Below are 14,803 nucleotides of genomic sequence, written 5' to 3'. Positions count from 1 at the left end.
GGGTTGTAAATGCAGAGCTGAGGCTTGTTGGAGCTCGCACCCTGAGCCCTGCGGGGCCGTGCTGGCTGCTGGCTGCTCCACACTCTGCAGCCTCTCTGCTCACAGCTGTGCTTCCAAAATAGCTTCAGAGAGCTCCAGGAACTGGTGTGGCCGGGCTGGGAAGAAGGAGGGGATGGGCTGCACTCCCCTTCTCAGCTTGGGCAGAGGGAAAGCAGCAGCCTTGGGTCCTCACTGGGGGAGGGTTGGCTCAACCCACGCCATAAAAGCCCCCATTGCAGTGCTCCCCACTGTAGGGTGTCACTGGCTTGGTTAGAAACTCACTGCCAGACTCCTGGGGGCTCGTGGATAAACCCTGGCTGAATGGGAGGCCCATTTCCCTGCTGCCATCCTAATGCAGCCAACCTGCTGCCATCCCTGCCGCCATCCTCACGTTGCCATCCTCCTGTCCTCTTGCACTCAGGATGTTATGGGTCCCTTCCGACCGGGAACGTTCTATGATCTGACCCCAGTTGTTCCTCCAGAAGTCATTCCCAGCTCCACATCCCCCACTTTTCCCAGGCAGTCACCCCCAGAGCTTCCTCCCCACACCCCCTTTAGGACCCATCCCAAAAGCGGAGGGGACCCCGCGCAGCGCCGCGTGGCGCGCAGGGAGCGGCTCAGAGCCATGTGTTCCCCATTAGGGCCCTTTGATGGAGGTACCCGGCGCAGGGAGCCAGCAGGGCTTTGATGTGCAGCCAGCAGGGACGCCCCGGCCCTAATTCACTCCACTCAGGGATTGCTCTCAGCCATAAAACTTCCACGGGAGAGTTTTATTGAAGCCCAGAGCTGCTTTTACTGCGGGACGTCGCTGCTCCCATCCCTTAGCAAAGATGTGGCTCTGTGGTCACCCCAGCTTGGTGCCCAGCGTGGCCGTGCCCTGTGCCACCGAGCCATGCTGGTGGTTAGGATGAAGCCAATGGGTCATAATTAGGCTTTCACAGGCATGAAATAAATGGGGAGGGGGGAAAGCCCTGCTTTCCTCCTCCTCGCCCCCAGCTAAACATATTTCAGTGCTCGTAATGCCAACCGCAGCGCTCGGCCCCTCCCTCCCCAAAGCAGCCCCAGAAGCAGCTCTGGCCATTCTGCTTTTTCCCAAAGAAAACAATAGGGCAGCACAGCCCTGCTCCTCCCATTGGGTTCATTCCGACATGGAGGGGCCGGGTTTGGGCAGGGGGATTTAGAGAGATGGTTTTTGGGAGGCGGATGTAGAGAGGTGAATTTAGGGAGGCAGATTTGGGGAGGTGGATTTGGAGGAGCGGATACGTGGAGGCAGATATAGGGAGGCAAATGGAGAGGGTTTGATTTGGGAAGGTGGGTTTGGGGATGCAGATTCGGGGAGGTGGTTTTGGGGTTCTGCATTTGGAGGAGTGGATTTGGGGAGGCAGATTTAGGGAGGCGGATTTGGAGAGGTGGATTTGGAGAGGTAGAGTTGGGAATGTGGATTTGAAGAAGTCTAGGGAGGCAGATTTGGGGAGGTGGATTTGGGAAGGCGGGTTTGGGATTCTGCCTTTGGAGAACTGGATCTGAGGAGATGGATTTGGAGAAGTGTATTTAGGGTGGCAGATGTCAGGAGGCGGATTTGGAGAGGTAGGTTTGGAGAGGTGGATTCGGGGGAACTACATTTGGAGGAGTGGATTTGTGGAGGCAGATTTGGGAAGGGAGGTTTAGAGAGATTGATTTGGGGAGGTGGATTTGGGGAGGCAGATTTGGAAACCTGGATTTGAGGAAGTGAATTTAGGGAGGCAGATCTGGGGAGGTGGATTTGGGGAGGTGGGCAGCACACTTGTACCTCTCAGTGCGTGCTGGCAAGGATTGCTGTTGGAGTGCAGGAAAGAGGCAAGAGATGGCAGCAGTGGTGACATGCAGGGTGGGCTCTTTGGGCAGCTCGGAGTGGGTGCATAGGTGGCTCTGTGGGCACATTCCTGCTGGTAAAACCTCTGGTTTGGGGCACGCAGGTGCTGCTGAAGTCACACTTTTTGGCTGCCATGTTGCTGTTGGGGTCAGGGGGTGGCATCCCCTGGGGTGGAGGTGGGGTATTGTAATGTCAACGTAGCTCCGCCATGGGGAAGGAGGTGGTTGGGGTGAGGTGTGCCCTCCTCCCTCTCACGCTTCTCTAAATCCAGAGCTGACACAGCAAAGCTGCTTAATTAATTCCAATTTTCTCCTCCTATCATTCTATCTTCCCCTCCCTCCAGTCTTCCAAAAAGCCCAAGACTGCAGAAGCAGACACGTCGAGCGAGCTTGCCAAGAAGAGCAAGGAAGTCTTCAGGAAAGAGGTGAGTTGTCCCTGGGCAGCCCCATGCCCCAGCACCACGGGGGTGGGCACGGCTGGGGCTGACCGCTGTGCCTCCCCCACAGATGTCCCAGTTCATCGTGCAGTGCCTCAACCCCTATCGCAAACCCGACTGCAAGGTGGGCCGCATCACCACCACTGAGGACTTCAAGCACCTGGCACGCAAGGTGAGGGCAGCCCGTGGGTTATGGGATGGCAGCGGGGTTCTGGAGTCATTGAGGACCAGGGGAGGGAAGTAGGGACGGTTTCCAAGAGGGGGGTTTAGTGGGAATACCGAGGAAGGCGGTGCTTGGGATGGGAGGTGATGGCCTCACACTGTGCCAGGGGAGGTTCAGGTTGCATTTTAGGATATCCAAAAGAGTGGCGATGCTTTGGCACAGCTGCCCAGGGAGTGCTGGGATCACCGGCCTGAGGTGTTCAGAACCACGGAGATGTGGCACTGAGGACGTGGGCAGCGGGCACGGAGGGCTGGGTTGGATTTGGGGATCTGAGAGGTCTTTCCCAACCTTCGTGATTCCGTGATCCTTCGCTTCCGTGCTCTCTTACCAACCCATCTGTTGCCCAGCTGACGCACGGCGTCATGAACAAGGAGCTCAAGTACTGCAAGAACCCGGAGGACCTGGAGTGCAACGAGAATGTGAAACACAAAACGAAGGAGTACATAAAGAAATACATGCAGAAATTCGGGGCCATCTACAAACCCAAAGAGGACACGGACTTGGAGTGACCGCCTCGACCCCGACCCCCCCGGCGCTCCCATTGCCCTCAGATGGAGGCGCTGTGCTGTGGGGCCCCATTCAGCCCCCCCATGGCAGCGCCCACCACCGAGCTGTGTATTATATTTTAACCTATATGTGAATATATTGATAATTTTTTTTTCGTTGGTTCGTTCGTTCGTTCGTTTCGTTTCCATCTTTGCTTTTAGCCCAACACGTGCTGTTATCACGGGAACACTTTGTAAGGAATAGTTTTGGGGGTTTTTCTTTTGTTTCTTCGTTTTGTTCCGCGAGGTTTAATCTGTTATCATGTAAATATTCCCGAAGGGGCTGCCCTCGGATTTCCGGCAGCCTCGTGGCTATGTTGATAAGATTGATTTTACTGCTTAAATCATTTTACTTTATCCAATTTTTACTGAACTTTTTATGTAAAAAAAATTAAAAAAAAAAAATAAAATAAAACGAAATCAATGCTGTGTCCGACCTTGGGAGGGCGCTGGGCAGAGGGTGGCGGTGGGGATGGACCTACGGGTGGCACCGCTGGGGGCACAGCATGGAGCTGGGGGGGGTTTGGGTGGTGCTGTGTGGAGTGGATTGAACCAACGGGTTGGAGCGGATGGTCCCAATGGGACCCTTCCAAGTCGAGGTATTCCACGAGCCTCAGCAGCCCTCCGTTGTCATGTAGGGTTGGGATCCCCATCGTCCCCCATCACGTGTTGGCTCTGCATTGGCGTTCCCCAAAGGGAATGGGGCAGCTGGGGGCTGAAAGTGCTCAGTGCTGTCCCTGCGTGCTGCTGAGCTCGGGGCTGCTGTCCCCAAAGGAAGGCCCAGGAAGGGAGTGGGAAACGTGGGATGGGAGCGGGTGTGAGAAATGAGTGACACAAAGGCACGTTGGCTGTTTAATGCAACCACCGCAGGCAACAAGCACGCAACGCCCCGGCCCTACGCTGGGACCCCAAATACAAAAAGGGCATTTCCCCCCACCCACCCCCCCTCAAAAGTACAAAAACGACTTAAAAACCCAGCGGAGTACAGGGCAGGATAAAGCTGCTGCTGGCCAAGGGCTCACCCATCCAAAGGGACCACACATCCCCGTGTCCCGTCCTCCTCCACCTCACCCCCCGGGGTGGGCTCACACCACCGAGCTGGCGTCCCCCGGCCCCGCCAGGCACTCGGCCACGTCCTGCCGTCCCATAGCAGCCAAGGCCCGGCAGAGGGCTTCCACTGTGGCCCCCTCTGTGGCTGCCCACGTGGCGAGCAGGGTGCGGGCGGGCGCCTGGCCGCGGGCGAAGGTGCCGACGGCCTCATCCCCGTAGCCCAGGCGGGCGGCCAGCCCACGCCAGTCCCCGCTGGGACCACCGCTCTCCAGCAGCTGCTCCACCTCCTCCCGTCTCTGCTGTGGGACTGAGCTGTAGGGTCGGGCTTCCAGACGGGTCGCTGTGGGTTTGGGGTCAACGTTGGCGCACCGAAACTCGTGCCAGTGACCCCACGGGTGTTTCCGCTCCTGTGGCATCTCCTGCTCCCTGCATGGGCGCTCCCAACCCTATCTGGGTGTTCTTCTGTGTGCCCTCACCCCATTCGGATGCTCCTTAAGGTGTGGGCATACCCGAATCCCATCTGGGTGCCCCCAACTCTATCTGGGTGCTCTCCAAGCTGTGGGTGCTCCCCGGCCCCATCCAGACCATTCACAAGGATTAGGTGCTCCCCAACCTCATTGAGATGGTCCCCAAGCTATGGGTGCTCCCCAACCCCATCCAGATCAAGACTAATGCATGGGTGTTCCCCAAACCTATGGACACGATGCCGAGGTATGGGTGCTCCCCCACCTCATTTAGATCATCCCCAAGCATGATGTGCTCCCCAACCTCACCCAGACAATCCCCAAGGAATGTACACTCCCCAACCCCAACGGATGCTTCCAATTGTGTGGGTGCTCCTCAAACCCATCAGGATTATCCCCAAAGGTTTGGGTGCTCCCCAACCCCATTGGATCACCCCCAAGCATTGCCTGGCCCTCAGCCTCATCCCTAAGGCATTCCCCAGCCCTATGAGGACGATCCCCAATACATGGGTGCTCCCCAGTCCCAACAGATGATCCCCAAGGTATGGGTGCTCCCCAGCCCTATTTGAATTATCCCCAAGGATGAGGTGCTTCCCAACCCTACCTGCGTGATCTCCAAGGTACGGATGCTTCCCAACCCGATTTGGGCCCCACCAACCCCTCCACAAGACCTCCATCTCCCTTAGATGCCTCCAGTCACGCGGTGCTCCTTCACCCCATCCCACCACAGCCAAAGAGATGACGGGACAGCCCACCACCCCCACTACGGATACCCCTGATGGCGCTCACCCTTGCCCATCTGGTGTGGCTCCTGCAGGCTGTGAGTGTCCAGGAAGACCCCGCTGTCACTGTGCAGCTTCTCGCCCTCGGCCGTCGTCCCCAGCTCAGCTGCTCGTGCCTTGGCCAGCTGCTGCTTCTGCCTGCACGTGTGCCAGCTGCGCTGCGTCACCCGCCGTCCCCTCGCCCCCACCTCATCCCCCCCAACCCCAAGAAAGCCCAAACCTACCACTTGAAGGCCACGTAGGCGAGGAGACCCACCACCACGGCGGCCAGGAGGGAGCAGTACACGGGGATGATGTTCTGCCCCACGTCCTCAGGGAGGGGAGGGACGAACGTGGAGGCAGAGGTGGCTGAGGCGGTGGGGCCGGTGCTGCCCTCCTTGGGGGGGTTTCCTTCGGCCTGTTCTGGGATCTGCGGTTCCTTCTCTGTGGGGATGAGGGATTAGAAAACCCTTCGTGCCCCCACTGATGCCGCTGCCTCAGTTTCCCCTTGGAACGGGGTGGGGGTACCCAAAATGGCACCCGTGGGTGGGACCAGAGCGGGTTTTGGGACGGGAGGAAATCAGATCCAGTGCTATGGGGTGAAAGGGAGAGGTGCCCCCTCCCATCAAACCTCCCCCATCCCTTCCCAACCACATCAAAGCCCCGACGCCGGCACCGCCGGGAGCATCTGCTGCACGAGGGGCGTGATGACAGCCGTGGGGCAGCAGCTGGCGGTGGTGGGGAGGGGGGAATGTGGGTGGTGGGGGGGCTCCGAGGGGGGCTCAGAGCTCCGAAAGAGTGGGAATGCACAGGAAGGGGCTGCCCAGGGTTGTGGGGGGGGTCACCATCCCTGGAAAGGCTGGCACGGCTCTACCGCACTGCTCAGCTCCAAGAAGGTGTCCTCTGCGGGCACACAGAGAGGGGTGAGCGGAGTGGGTGGCAATAGGGGACGGCGTGGGGCTGTGGGTGGCACTCACTCTGGGCGCAGGGCTCACACTGGGTGCTGGTGAGGCCGTGGGGAACGGCCGTCCCGGAGCCTGGAGGGCAGGAGGAGCAGCACTCGCCGGACTGAGTGTAGGCACCGCTGGGGCACGGCGGGCTGCGGGCCGACACCTGCCCAGAGACATGGGGGAGTCGTGTGGGGTGCCCTGCAAACGGCCACAGCTTCCCCGAACGGACACTGCCAAGTCTGCTTAACTGCCCATCCCATCCCCTTAACTCTGCCATCCCATCCCCTTAACTCTGCCCATCCCATCCCCTTAACTCTGCCCATCCCATCCCCTTAACTCTGCCCCATTCCATCCATTTAACTCTACCCCATCCCATCCCCTTAACTCTGCCATCCCATCCCCTTAACTCTGCCCCATCCCATCCCCTTAACTCTGCCCATCCCATCCCCTTAACTCTGCCCCATTCCATCCATTTAACTCTACCCCATCCCATCCCCTTAACTCTGCCATCCCATCCCCTTAACTCTGCCCCATCCCATCCCCTTAACTCTGCCCCATCCCATCCCCTTAACTCTGCCATCCCATCCCCACAACTGCCCCAATCCATCCCCTTAACTCTGCCCATCCCATCCCTTTCACTCAACCCCATTCTATCCATTTAACTCTACCCCATCCCATCCCCTTAACTCTGCCATCCCATCCCCTTAACTCTGCCCCATCCCATCCCCTTAACTCTACCCCATTCCATCCCCTTAACTCTGCCCCATCCCATCCCCTTAACTCTGCCCATCCCATCCCCATAACTGCCCCAATCCATCCCCTTAACTCTGCCCTTCCCACCGCCTTAACTACATCCCCACTCAACACCCACAAACTCCCCCATCTGTCCCCCCACCAAAGACCCCCCCCCCCCCCACCCAACGTGGGGCTGCTCAGATTACCCCTCCCCATAAACAAAGCCCCCAGTTGGCCCCACTGGGGTTCTGTGGGGCCGTATCCTGAGTGGGGCTGAGCTTTGGGGGGGGGGGGTGGGGTCGGGGGGTCCCAGTTCCATGTGGGTCCCACACGGTGCCCCCGGCCCTCAGCTTGCAGCCAGATGGGGTGGGGGGGGGGAGGTTCCATGCATGGAGAGGGGGGAGAGGGAGGGGGGAACATGCAGGGAAATAATGTGGGGAAATAGGGCAAAATAAGGCAAAATAGGGCAAAATAAGGCAAAGTGTGGCAAAACAAAGTAAGATAAAAGAAAGTTAAATGATGTGAAATAATAAAGTAAAACAATGGAGGAAAATAATGAAGGAAAATAATGAGGGAAATACGGAATGAAGGAAAATAAAGTCGAATACGAAGGGAAATAAAGGAAAATTGAGGAAAATAAAGGGAAATTAAAGCAAAATGCAGCAAAAAAAAAAGGTGAAGTAAAAGAAGATAAAGTAAAAAGCAGTAAAATGCTGTGAAATAAGAAAAAGTAAAGCAAGATACAGCAAAATTAAAGCAAAATACTGTAAAGAAAGGTGAAGGAGAATAAGAATAATGCAGCAAAATGCGGTAAAATAAGGAAAATAAAGCAAATTTTACAGTAAAGTAAAACGAGACGAAGTAAAGCAGCAAGGAGGAGAAGGGGCAGCGATGTGCAGGGTAAAAGAAAGGGGCGAAAGAAAGTAAAACGCGACAAAGCAAAGCGAGGAAAAGGCAAAAAGACGGAAAGTAAAACAAACTTAAATAGGGCAGGGAGAAAGAAAGCAGAATAACGCCGCAAGAGAAGAGAAAAAAAGAGCGGACCTGCGGGCAGAGCGGCGCGGACAGCAGCAGGCACAGCGCCTGCGATAGGCGCAGCGCCGCGCAGCCCCACTGCATGGCGGGGCCGGGGCCGGGCCCCCCCGGGGCGCTGCTCCGCTCGGTTCGGTCCGGCTCGGCTCGGCTCGGCTCGGCGCGGTTCGGCTCCGCTCGGTTCCGCCCGGGCTCGGCTCCGCTCCGCTCGGCCCGGCTCGGCTCGGCTCGGCGCGGCCTCGCAGGGAGGGGCGCGGCGCGACGCCATTGGCTGAGGGCTGTGGGCGGGGCTAAGGGAGGCCACGCCCACCGAGGCTCGGCTCGGCCCGGAGCGGTTCGGGACGGGGTTCGGGGATGGGTTGGGTCGGGTCGGACCTCAGTTTGGCTCGGAACAGTCCGGACTGTTTCAGCCCAGTTCAGCCTTGTTCAGCCCAGGTCCCGCCCGGTTCGGGTGGTTCTGTGTCCGGCCCGGTTCAGCCCCATTCAGCCCAGTTTATCCTGGTTTCACCCCATTAAGCTCAGTTCAGCCCAGCTCATCCTGGTTCAGCCCCATTCAGCTCACTACAGCCTGGTTCAGCCCAATTCATCCCGGTTCGACCCACTTCAGCCTAACTCAACCCCATTCAGCCCAGTCCATTCCCATACAACTCCATCCAGCCCAGCTCGGCCCCATTCATCTGGACTCATCCCAGCTCAGCCCAACTCCCCCCACTTATTCAGCCCAGTTCAGCCCGGTTCAGTTGGTTTGGGTGACTTCAATGGGACAGTTGTAGGGTGCCGTCCTCACGGCCTCCACTGTGCCCCATAGAGCCTGGAAATGGGAAAAGCGACTTTATTGAGCCCTGGTGAGGAAGTGGGCGCAGAATCTCAGCACACATACAGGATCTCAGCGTGAGTGTAGGATCTCAGCGTGGGTGTGGGATCTCTGTGAGTACGGAATCTTGGGCGTGGGACCTTAGGATGAGGATAGGATCTCAGCATGGATGCAGGACAGTGTTACGGGTGTGGGATCTCAGTGTGGGTGTAGGGTCTCAACGTGGGTGCAGGAACAGCTGCCCAGTGAGGCTGTGGATGCCCCATCCCTGGGGGTGTTCAAGGCCAGGTTGGATGGAGCCCTGGGCAGCCTGGGTTGGTATTGAATATGGAGGTTTATGGCCCTGTGTGGGGTGGGGAGGTTGGAGCTTCACGATGCTTTGGGTCCCTTCCAACCCCAACCATTCTATGATTCCATGATCCTGGTGTGGGTGTAGGACTTCAGGATGGGTGAAGGATCTCAGCACGGATGCGGGACATGATCAGGGTTGTAGGAGCTCAGTGTGGTTTCAGCATCGTGACGTAGGCGTAGGATCTCAGCATGGGTATAGGGTCTTATCACGGGTGTAGGGTCACATCATGGCTTCACGACCTCGTGATGCCCATAGGATGTCGGCATGGCTGCAGGGCCTCAGCGTGGTTGCAGGACCTCGTGTTGGCCGTGAGGATCTCAGCAGGGTTGCAAGACCTCGGTGTAGTTGCGGGACATTGTGGGCGCAGGACCTCGTTATGGGTACAGGACCTCATCTTGGGCGCAGGACCTCATTATGGGCAGCGGGATGGGGGGCCCTACCAGCCACGCACGGGGTGCCATAGGGCCACCACCTTCCCTTCCTCATGCACGTAGTACACAGGGTGCATGGCCGCCGTGGCGCACGCCTGCGGGGGAGAGGAGGGTGACACACAGGGTGACGGTGGGGACAGGGGGCAGGGGGACAGCACTCACGTGGTATGGGATGAGCGCCAGCACGCTGCCCACGGGGAACCTCCCGAAATCCATCTGCCCACCAGCGTGCTCCAGCAGCCCGTGCTCCTGCGTCAGCCCCACCAACCTGCGGGGTCAACGCCGTCGTGTCCCCGTACCACCGCCCCCCACCCCATCCCTGACCCCATCGCTCACCGCAGCTCGGGGTGCCCGTCGATGGCAGCGCAGCCCTGGGGGCCCTGTCCTGCTCCTGCCCCGTGCAGGCTGAGTGCTGCCCAACCGCAGTCCACCAGCAGCTGCCCTCGGTGCGCGTAGTGCCCGATAACCCGCGTGAGGACGCGGATGGCCACGTCCTGGGGCTGGCAGGAGCCCAGCTGTGTTTGCTGCAGGTCTGCGGAGAGCCGTGGGGTTGGGGACGTGCTGGGACGTGGTGGGGTGGTCGGGTGCCGTCGGCACTCACCGTAGAAGATGTAGTTGCCCGGGTGCAGCTCGGTGAGCTGGGACATCTCAGGGATGGGGTGGCTGCAGGATGGAGTGGAGCCGATGCTGGCTTGGGGACAGGGCACACCGGCCTGCCTCAGCCTGGGGGGGGAAGGAGGGATGTCACCCGTTGGGTGTCACCACCGCCGCGCCACCGAGTGGGGCCAAATGTGTCCCCAACGCGATGGAGTGACACCACAAGGGGGTCTGGGCCTCATCCAGGTGTGGAAGGGGACCGCCCAGGTGTGGTGCCAGAGCTGTCCAGGTGTGCCAGAGCCATCCAGATGTGGAAAAGTTAACCCCCCCCCCCATGTGCTGGGGCCCACCCGGATGTGCAGTCGCTGTCCAAATGTGGAAGAGGTTCCCCCATGAGATGTGCCAAGGCACCATCCTGATGTGGAAGAGGTTCCCCCCCTTAGGAGATGGGTTTGGGGGAATGCGTCCCAGATCTTGAATAATGGGGGCTCATGAGGGGACCCCTGTACAGCTGGCCTTGAACCCCTTGAACGTTTGGGATATTTTGAGCTGGAGAATGTCCCCGTGCACCCGGAGATGGCACTGACCTCACGGGAAGGGAGAAACATCCGCCTGCAATTCACTCCGGGATGTGAAACCCCACTCGGCCCTTCCCCGGGGGACAAAAGGGAGGCGGGCAGAGGGGGACGTGACACATCAAAGGGGTTTGGGGCCATCCCCTTCGGCCCCCTGGGGTGCAGGGCTTTGTGGGGCCGCACTTTATGGGGCCGGCAGGAAGCGGGCGATTTGCATTTACAACCGGCACATCGGGGCTGGGGGTTTTATGGGATGGACAGAGCGAAGGGCTCAGCCCCTATAAAAATTCCCCTTAATTCCAGCCAGGCTTGGGGCCGGGTTGTGTGTACAATGGGGTCCCTATGGGGGCACGCACTCACGCAGCCACAAAGCTGAGGACAGCGTTGGTGGTGGTCCTGGCGATGGCCTGGATGGTGTCTGCCCCGCTGCAGCCATAGGTGTTCCCACAGTGTGCGTAGACCCCAACCAATGTCACCTCCTCGGGTGCATCGTTGGCGATGGCCTGGGCCAGCTCCAGGGCAGCAGGGTCCGTCGGGCGCACGCCGGCTGCCAGCAAGGGAACAGAGTCATGGGGATGTAGGGATGGGAGTGGGACGCTGCTATGGGGTGGGTGGGATTGGGGGCACTGTGATGGATGGGGAGGGTTGGGGATGTCCTTCCTACATGGAACATAAATGTGGACACTGTATCCTACTACTAGCCCTAACCATAACCCTAACGCTAATCCTAATGCCTAACTCTCAACCTATCCCTAATCCTGACAATAACCCCAATCCTAATAGCTAACTCTAAACCTGCAAGCTTTGGAGATCACACACACGGGACATCTCCACGGAGCATCCCTGGGATGCATGAAAAAAGCTTTTTGGGATTATCAGACCCATGTTGGCTTGAGCTGCAGTGGGCTTTGGAAACATCCCTCTCCCACTCACCATCCACCCTTGGGATGGTTGGGTGTAAGTGAGGATTTTCAGACTCACGGACCCATATTGGTAAGCTGGAGCTGGGAGTTTTGGGGGTACAAGGGACTTCCCTTCCTCATTGACCATCCTTGGGGTGGTTGGGTGCAAATAGGGCTCTTGGGGCTGATGGACCCATAAGGAACTTGAGCTACAGGAAGCTTTGGAGACACATGGACATTCCATTTCCTTTGTTTCATTCCGTGAAACAGCCTTGGAGTGGGCACAAATGGGGCTTTGGGGATGCATGGACGCGTGGTGTTGCAAGGGCTGGGGGCTGTGAGGACACTCAGAACATCCCTCCATGGAACATCCTTGGGGTGGGTAGAAAGGTTTTTTGGGGACTAATAGACACACGTTGGCTTGAGCTGCTGGGGCTTTGGGGCGAACGTGGGCCACCTCCTCACGAAGCATTTTGCAGTGAACGGTGAGGAAGACGTTTAGGAGACGCTGACCCACCCCACCTTCCCCAACCCATAGGAACCACGGTCTTGGGGACCCCCATCTCTATCCCCACCTCTGCCGTTGCCGCAGTCGAGCTTCAGCCAGACGAGCCAACGCTTGCCATGGCCAAGCGGCCGCTGCCGCAGGCTGGCCAGAGCCTCGGGGCGGTCCAGCAGCACGTGGAAGGCGTCGAGGCGCCGTGCCAGCCCCGCACACTCCTCCAGCCGCGCAGTGGGCACGGGGTAGGCCAACAGGATGTCATCAAAGCCTCCATCCGCAAAGAACCGCGCTTCGGCCAACGTGGAGACGGCGATGCCGCGGCGCGTGCCGCCGGTGGCCAACAAACCGCCCTCCCTTTAGGCAGCATCCGGGGGATGAGGTGAGATTGGGGAGACGATGGGGATAACGGGGATGTTGGGGACGTGGGGGACAAAGGGCGGGGGTGGCACTCACAGAGTCTTGTGGGTCTTGACGTGGGGTCGCAGGCGGACGCCCAGGGCCCGGCAGCGCTCCCGCATGCGCTCGGCATTGCGATGCGCTGTGGTGCGGTCGATGGTCAATGCCGGGGTGGGCAGCGTGTCCAGGAGGGCACCCAACCACATGGCCACTCTTCCAGGGGGGGTTTGGGGGGCCACCACTCTTAACCTGCAAGCTGAGGGAGCGGGGGTGGGGTGGGAGCGCCGGGGGGTCCCGGTGGGATGGGTGAGAGTTGGTAGTGTGGGAGCAGGGATGTTTGGGACAAGGACAGCTGGAGCGCCTGGGTCAGGACACCTGGATCTGGGATACCAGGAGATAAGAACAGCTGTGACACTGGGAACGGGAACACCCAGGGATGGGGACATCTGGAACAGGGACACCGGGGTTCAGGGATGTGATGTTGGGACACCTGGAACACCTGGGTCAGGGACACCTGGGATGCTGTGGGAAACCTGGAAGATTAGGAACTGGGGTGCTGGGGGATAGGGACTCCTGATGCTGGGACACCTGGAACACCTGGGTGACCTGGAAGGTTGGGAATGGGGACTCTGGGTGATAGGACACCTGCGACAAGGCCATGTGGGACACTGGGAGTAGGGACACATGGGACTGGGACACCTGGAACACCCGGGTCAGGACACGTGGGATGAGGACACCTAGGATAACAGGATTAGGAACGTCTGGGTCAGGGACATTTGGGTCTAGGACACCTGGGGACAGCAACAGCTGGAACATGAGGGACAGGGACACCTAGGGACAGCACATCTGGAACAAGGACACCTGGGACTGGGGGTACAAGAGAACAGAGACACCTGGTTCACCTGGGTCAGGGACACCCGGAGACAGGAACAGCTGGGACATTGGAAACAGGGACACTTAGGGACAGGGACACCTGGGGCTGGGATTTCTGATGCCGGGACACGTGGAACACCTGGATCGTCTGGGGTAGGGACACTTAGGTCTGTGACACCTGGGGAGAGGGACACCTGGGGCTGAGACACACAGAGACAGGGACAGCTGGGACACTGGGAACAGAGACACCTGGGGAGTGCTGGGACAGGGACACCGAGGAGTCAGAGGGGCACCCGGGACAGGAATACCTAAGATAATGGGAACGGGGACACGGGGGACATCTGGGACAGGGAAATCTGGGATAGGGACACAGTGAACGGGGGCACCTAGGAGTTGGACACCTGGAACACGTGGTAAAGGGTCACCTGGAACACGGACCTGTGGGACCGGGACCTATGGGACCGGGACAGTGGGACCGCCGGGCCCAGGACCTGGGGTGTGGGACACGGGGACAGTGCCACCTGGCACTGCGATGGGGTTCTCCCTATCCCTGCAGGAGCAGTAGCAGAGGTTGATGTCCCTCGGGGTGGGCCCAGCGCCCCAGTTTCCCTACGGGCTCCCACTATCCCAGCAGCACCCCAAGCCCTCCCGTCCGTCTGTCCGTACCTTACTGCTGTGGCTGCTCCCGGCGCGGCTCCGGCAGCCTCTGGCCGTGGCTGTGCTGGTGCAGCTCCACGTGATGCCGTGGGCACCCGCAGCCAGCCCTGCCCAGGGACAGAGGTCGCTGCCAGCCGTGGGGCCCCGGTGGTGGCAGGGGCAGGGGAGGACACGGGCACCGACAGCGCTTGGGGACAGGCACGGGGATAGGACGCCAGCGAGGAGGTGGGGATTTGGGGTCGCTGAGACCCTGCGCACTCGTGACATGTGGGGACCCTGCTGCTGAGAGCCCTGTGCCGGTCAGACGTGGGGACAACAGTTGAGACCCACGTGATTGTAACGCGTGGCTGAGAGCCATTACACACCTAACACATGGGAACAATGCTGCTGAGCCCCCTACGCTCGTGACACACGTGGGGGCAATGCTGCCGAGCCCCTGCGATGGTGACGTGCAGTGATCTGGCTGCTGAGCTCACCACAACGCGTGGGGATTGAGATCCAGCACACTCGTGACAAGGGGGGGACACAGAGCGGACTGCCACATTTGTGACACAGAGGGACACAGTTGAGACCCCCCCCCCCAACAATTGTGATGTGAGGGGATGTAGCTGAGATGC

General features: G+C 59.3%; 3 protein-coding genes across 7 annotated transcripts in view; 1 reads left to right on the top strand and 2 right to left on the bottom strand.

The window, feature by feature from the left end:
• The window catches only part of SETD2 (SET domain containing 2), a 53,713-nt gene extending 50,194 nt beyond the window's left edge, over window positions 1-3,519 (top strand). For all 3 annotated transcript variants that reach the window (XM_015281125.4, XM_046933507.1, XM_046933509.1), the window contains exons 19-21: window positions 2,235-2,315; window positions 2,398-2,499; window positions 2,898-3,519. In XM_015281125.4, coding sequence (XP_015136611.2) covers window positions 2,235-2,315; window positions 2,398-2,499; window positions 2,898-3,059 — 345 coding nt within the window. In that variant the 3' untranslated portion in view covers window positions 3,060-3,519. The remainder of the gene's footprint in view (window positions 1-2,234; window positions 2,316-2,397; window positions 2,500-2,897) is intronic.
• A 415-nt stretch (window positions 3,520-3,934) lies between these two features.
• On the bottom strand, window positions 3,935-9,757 carry TNFRSF14 (tumor necrosis factor receptor superfamily, member 14). Of its 2 annotated transcripts, none has more exons than XM_046933544.1 (5): window positions 8,100-9,757; window positions 6,348-6,483; window positions 5,616-5,814; window positions 5,399-5,544; window positions 3,935-4,485 (listed from the first exon to the last, which is right to left on the bottom strand). In XM_046933544.1, exons 1-5 carry the CDS (start codon window positions 8,172-8,174, stop codon window positions 4,181-4,183), a joined length of 861 nt encoding a protein of 286 aa, XP_046789500.1. In that variant the 5' UTR covers window positions 8,175-9,757; the 3' UTR covers window positions 3,935-4,180. The 2 variants fall into 2 exon arrangements, with proteins under 2 accessions (XP_046789500.1, XP_418509.5); XM_418509.8 differs by having other exon boundaries at window positions 5,399-5,529.
• CHDSD (chicken D-serine dehydratase) lies at window positions 8,906-14,237 on the bottom strand. 2 transcript variants are annotated; one of them, XM_003640648.6, is made up of 8 exons: window positions 14,196-14,237; window positions 12,714-12,912; window positions 12,334-12,614; window positions 11,217-11,403; window positions 10,286-10,407; window positions 10,021-10,216; window positions 9,847-9,952; window positions 8,906-9,779 (listed from the first exon to the last, which is right to left on the bottom strand). In XM_003640648.6, exons 2-8 carry the CDS (start codon window positions 12,860-12,862, stop codon window positions 9,690-9,692), a joined length of 1,131 nt encoding a protein of 376 aa, XP_003640696.1. In that variant the 5' UTR covers window positions 12,863-12,912; window positions 14,196-14,237; the 3' UTR covers window positions 8,906-9,689. The 2 variants fall into 2 exon arrangements, with proteins under 2 accessions (XP_003640696.1, XP_015136615.1); XM_015281129.4 differs by having other exon boundaries at window positions 10,286-10,347.
• Between the last annotated feature and the right edge of the window lie 566 nt (window positions 14,238-14,803).

Source organism: Gallus gallus, chromosome 2 (assembly GCF_016699485.2).
Source record: "Gallus gallus isolate bGalGal1 chromosome 2, bGalGal1.mat.broiler.GRCg7b, whole genome shotgun sequence".
NCBI lineage: Eukaryota > Metazoa > Chordata > Aves > Galliformes > Phasianidae > Gallus > Gallus gallus.
Note: the sequence above shows the minus strand (reverse complement) of the source record. Positions and strands in the feature narration are given on the sequence as shown.

Bases quoted from the DNA above. Each gene is read 5' to 3' on its own strand.
- TNFRSF14 (XM_046933544.1), bottom strand. From the start codon at position 8,174: ATGCAGTGGGGCTGCGCGGCGCTGCGCCTATCGCAGGCGCTGTGCCTG. The intron at 6,484-8,099 runs GTCCGCTCTTTT...GTCTCTGGGCAG, and splicing joins CCGCGCCGCTCTGCCCGCAG to GTGTCGGCCCGCAGCCCGCC. The intron at 5,545-5,615 runs GTAGGTTTGGGC...GACGCAGCGCAG, and splicing joins GCCTACGTGGCCTTCAAGTG to CTGGCACACGTGCAGGCAGA.
- CHDSD (XM_003640648.6), bottom strand. From the start codon at position 12,862: ATGTGGTTGGGTGCCCTCCTGGACACGCTGCCCACCCCGGCATTGACC. The intron at 12,615-12,713 runs GTGAGTGCCACC...TGCTGCCTAAAG, and splicing joins GTCAAGACCCACAAGACTCT to GGAGGGCGGTTTGTTGGCCA. The intron at 10,217-10,285 runs GTGAGTGCCGAC...GGCTCTCCGCAG, and splicing joins GGGCAACTACATCTTCTACG to ACCTGCAGCAAACACAGCTG.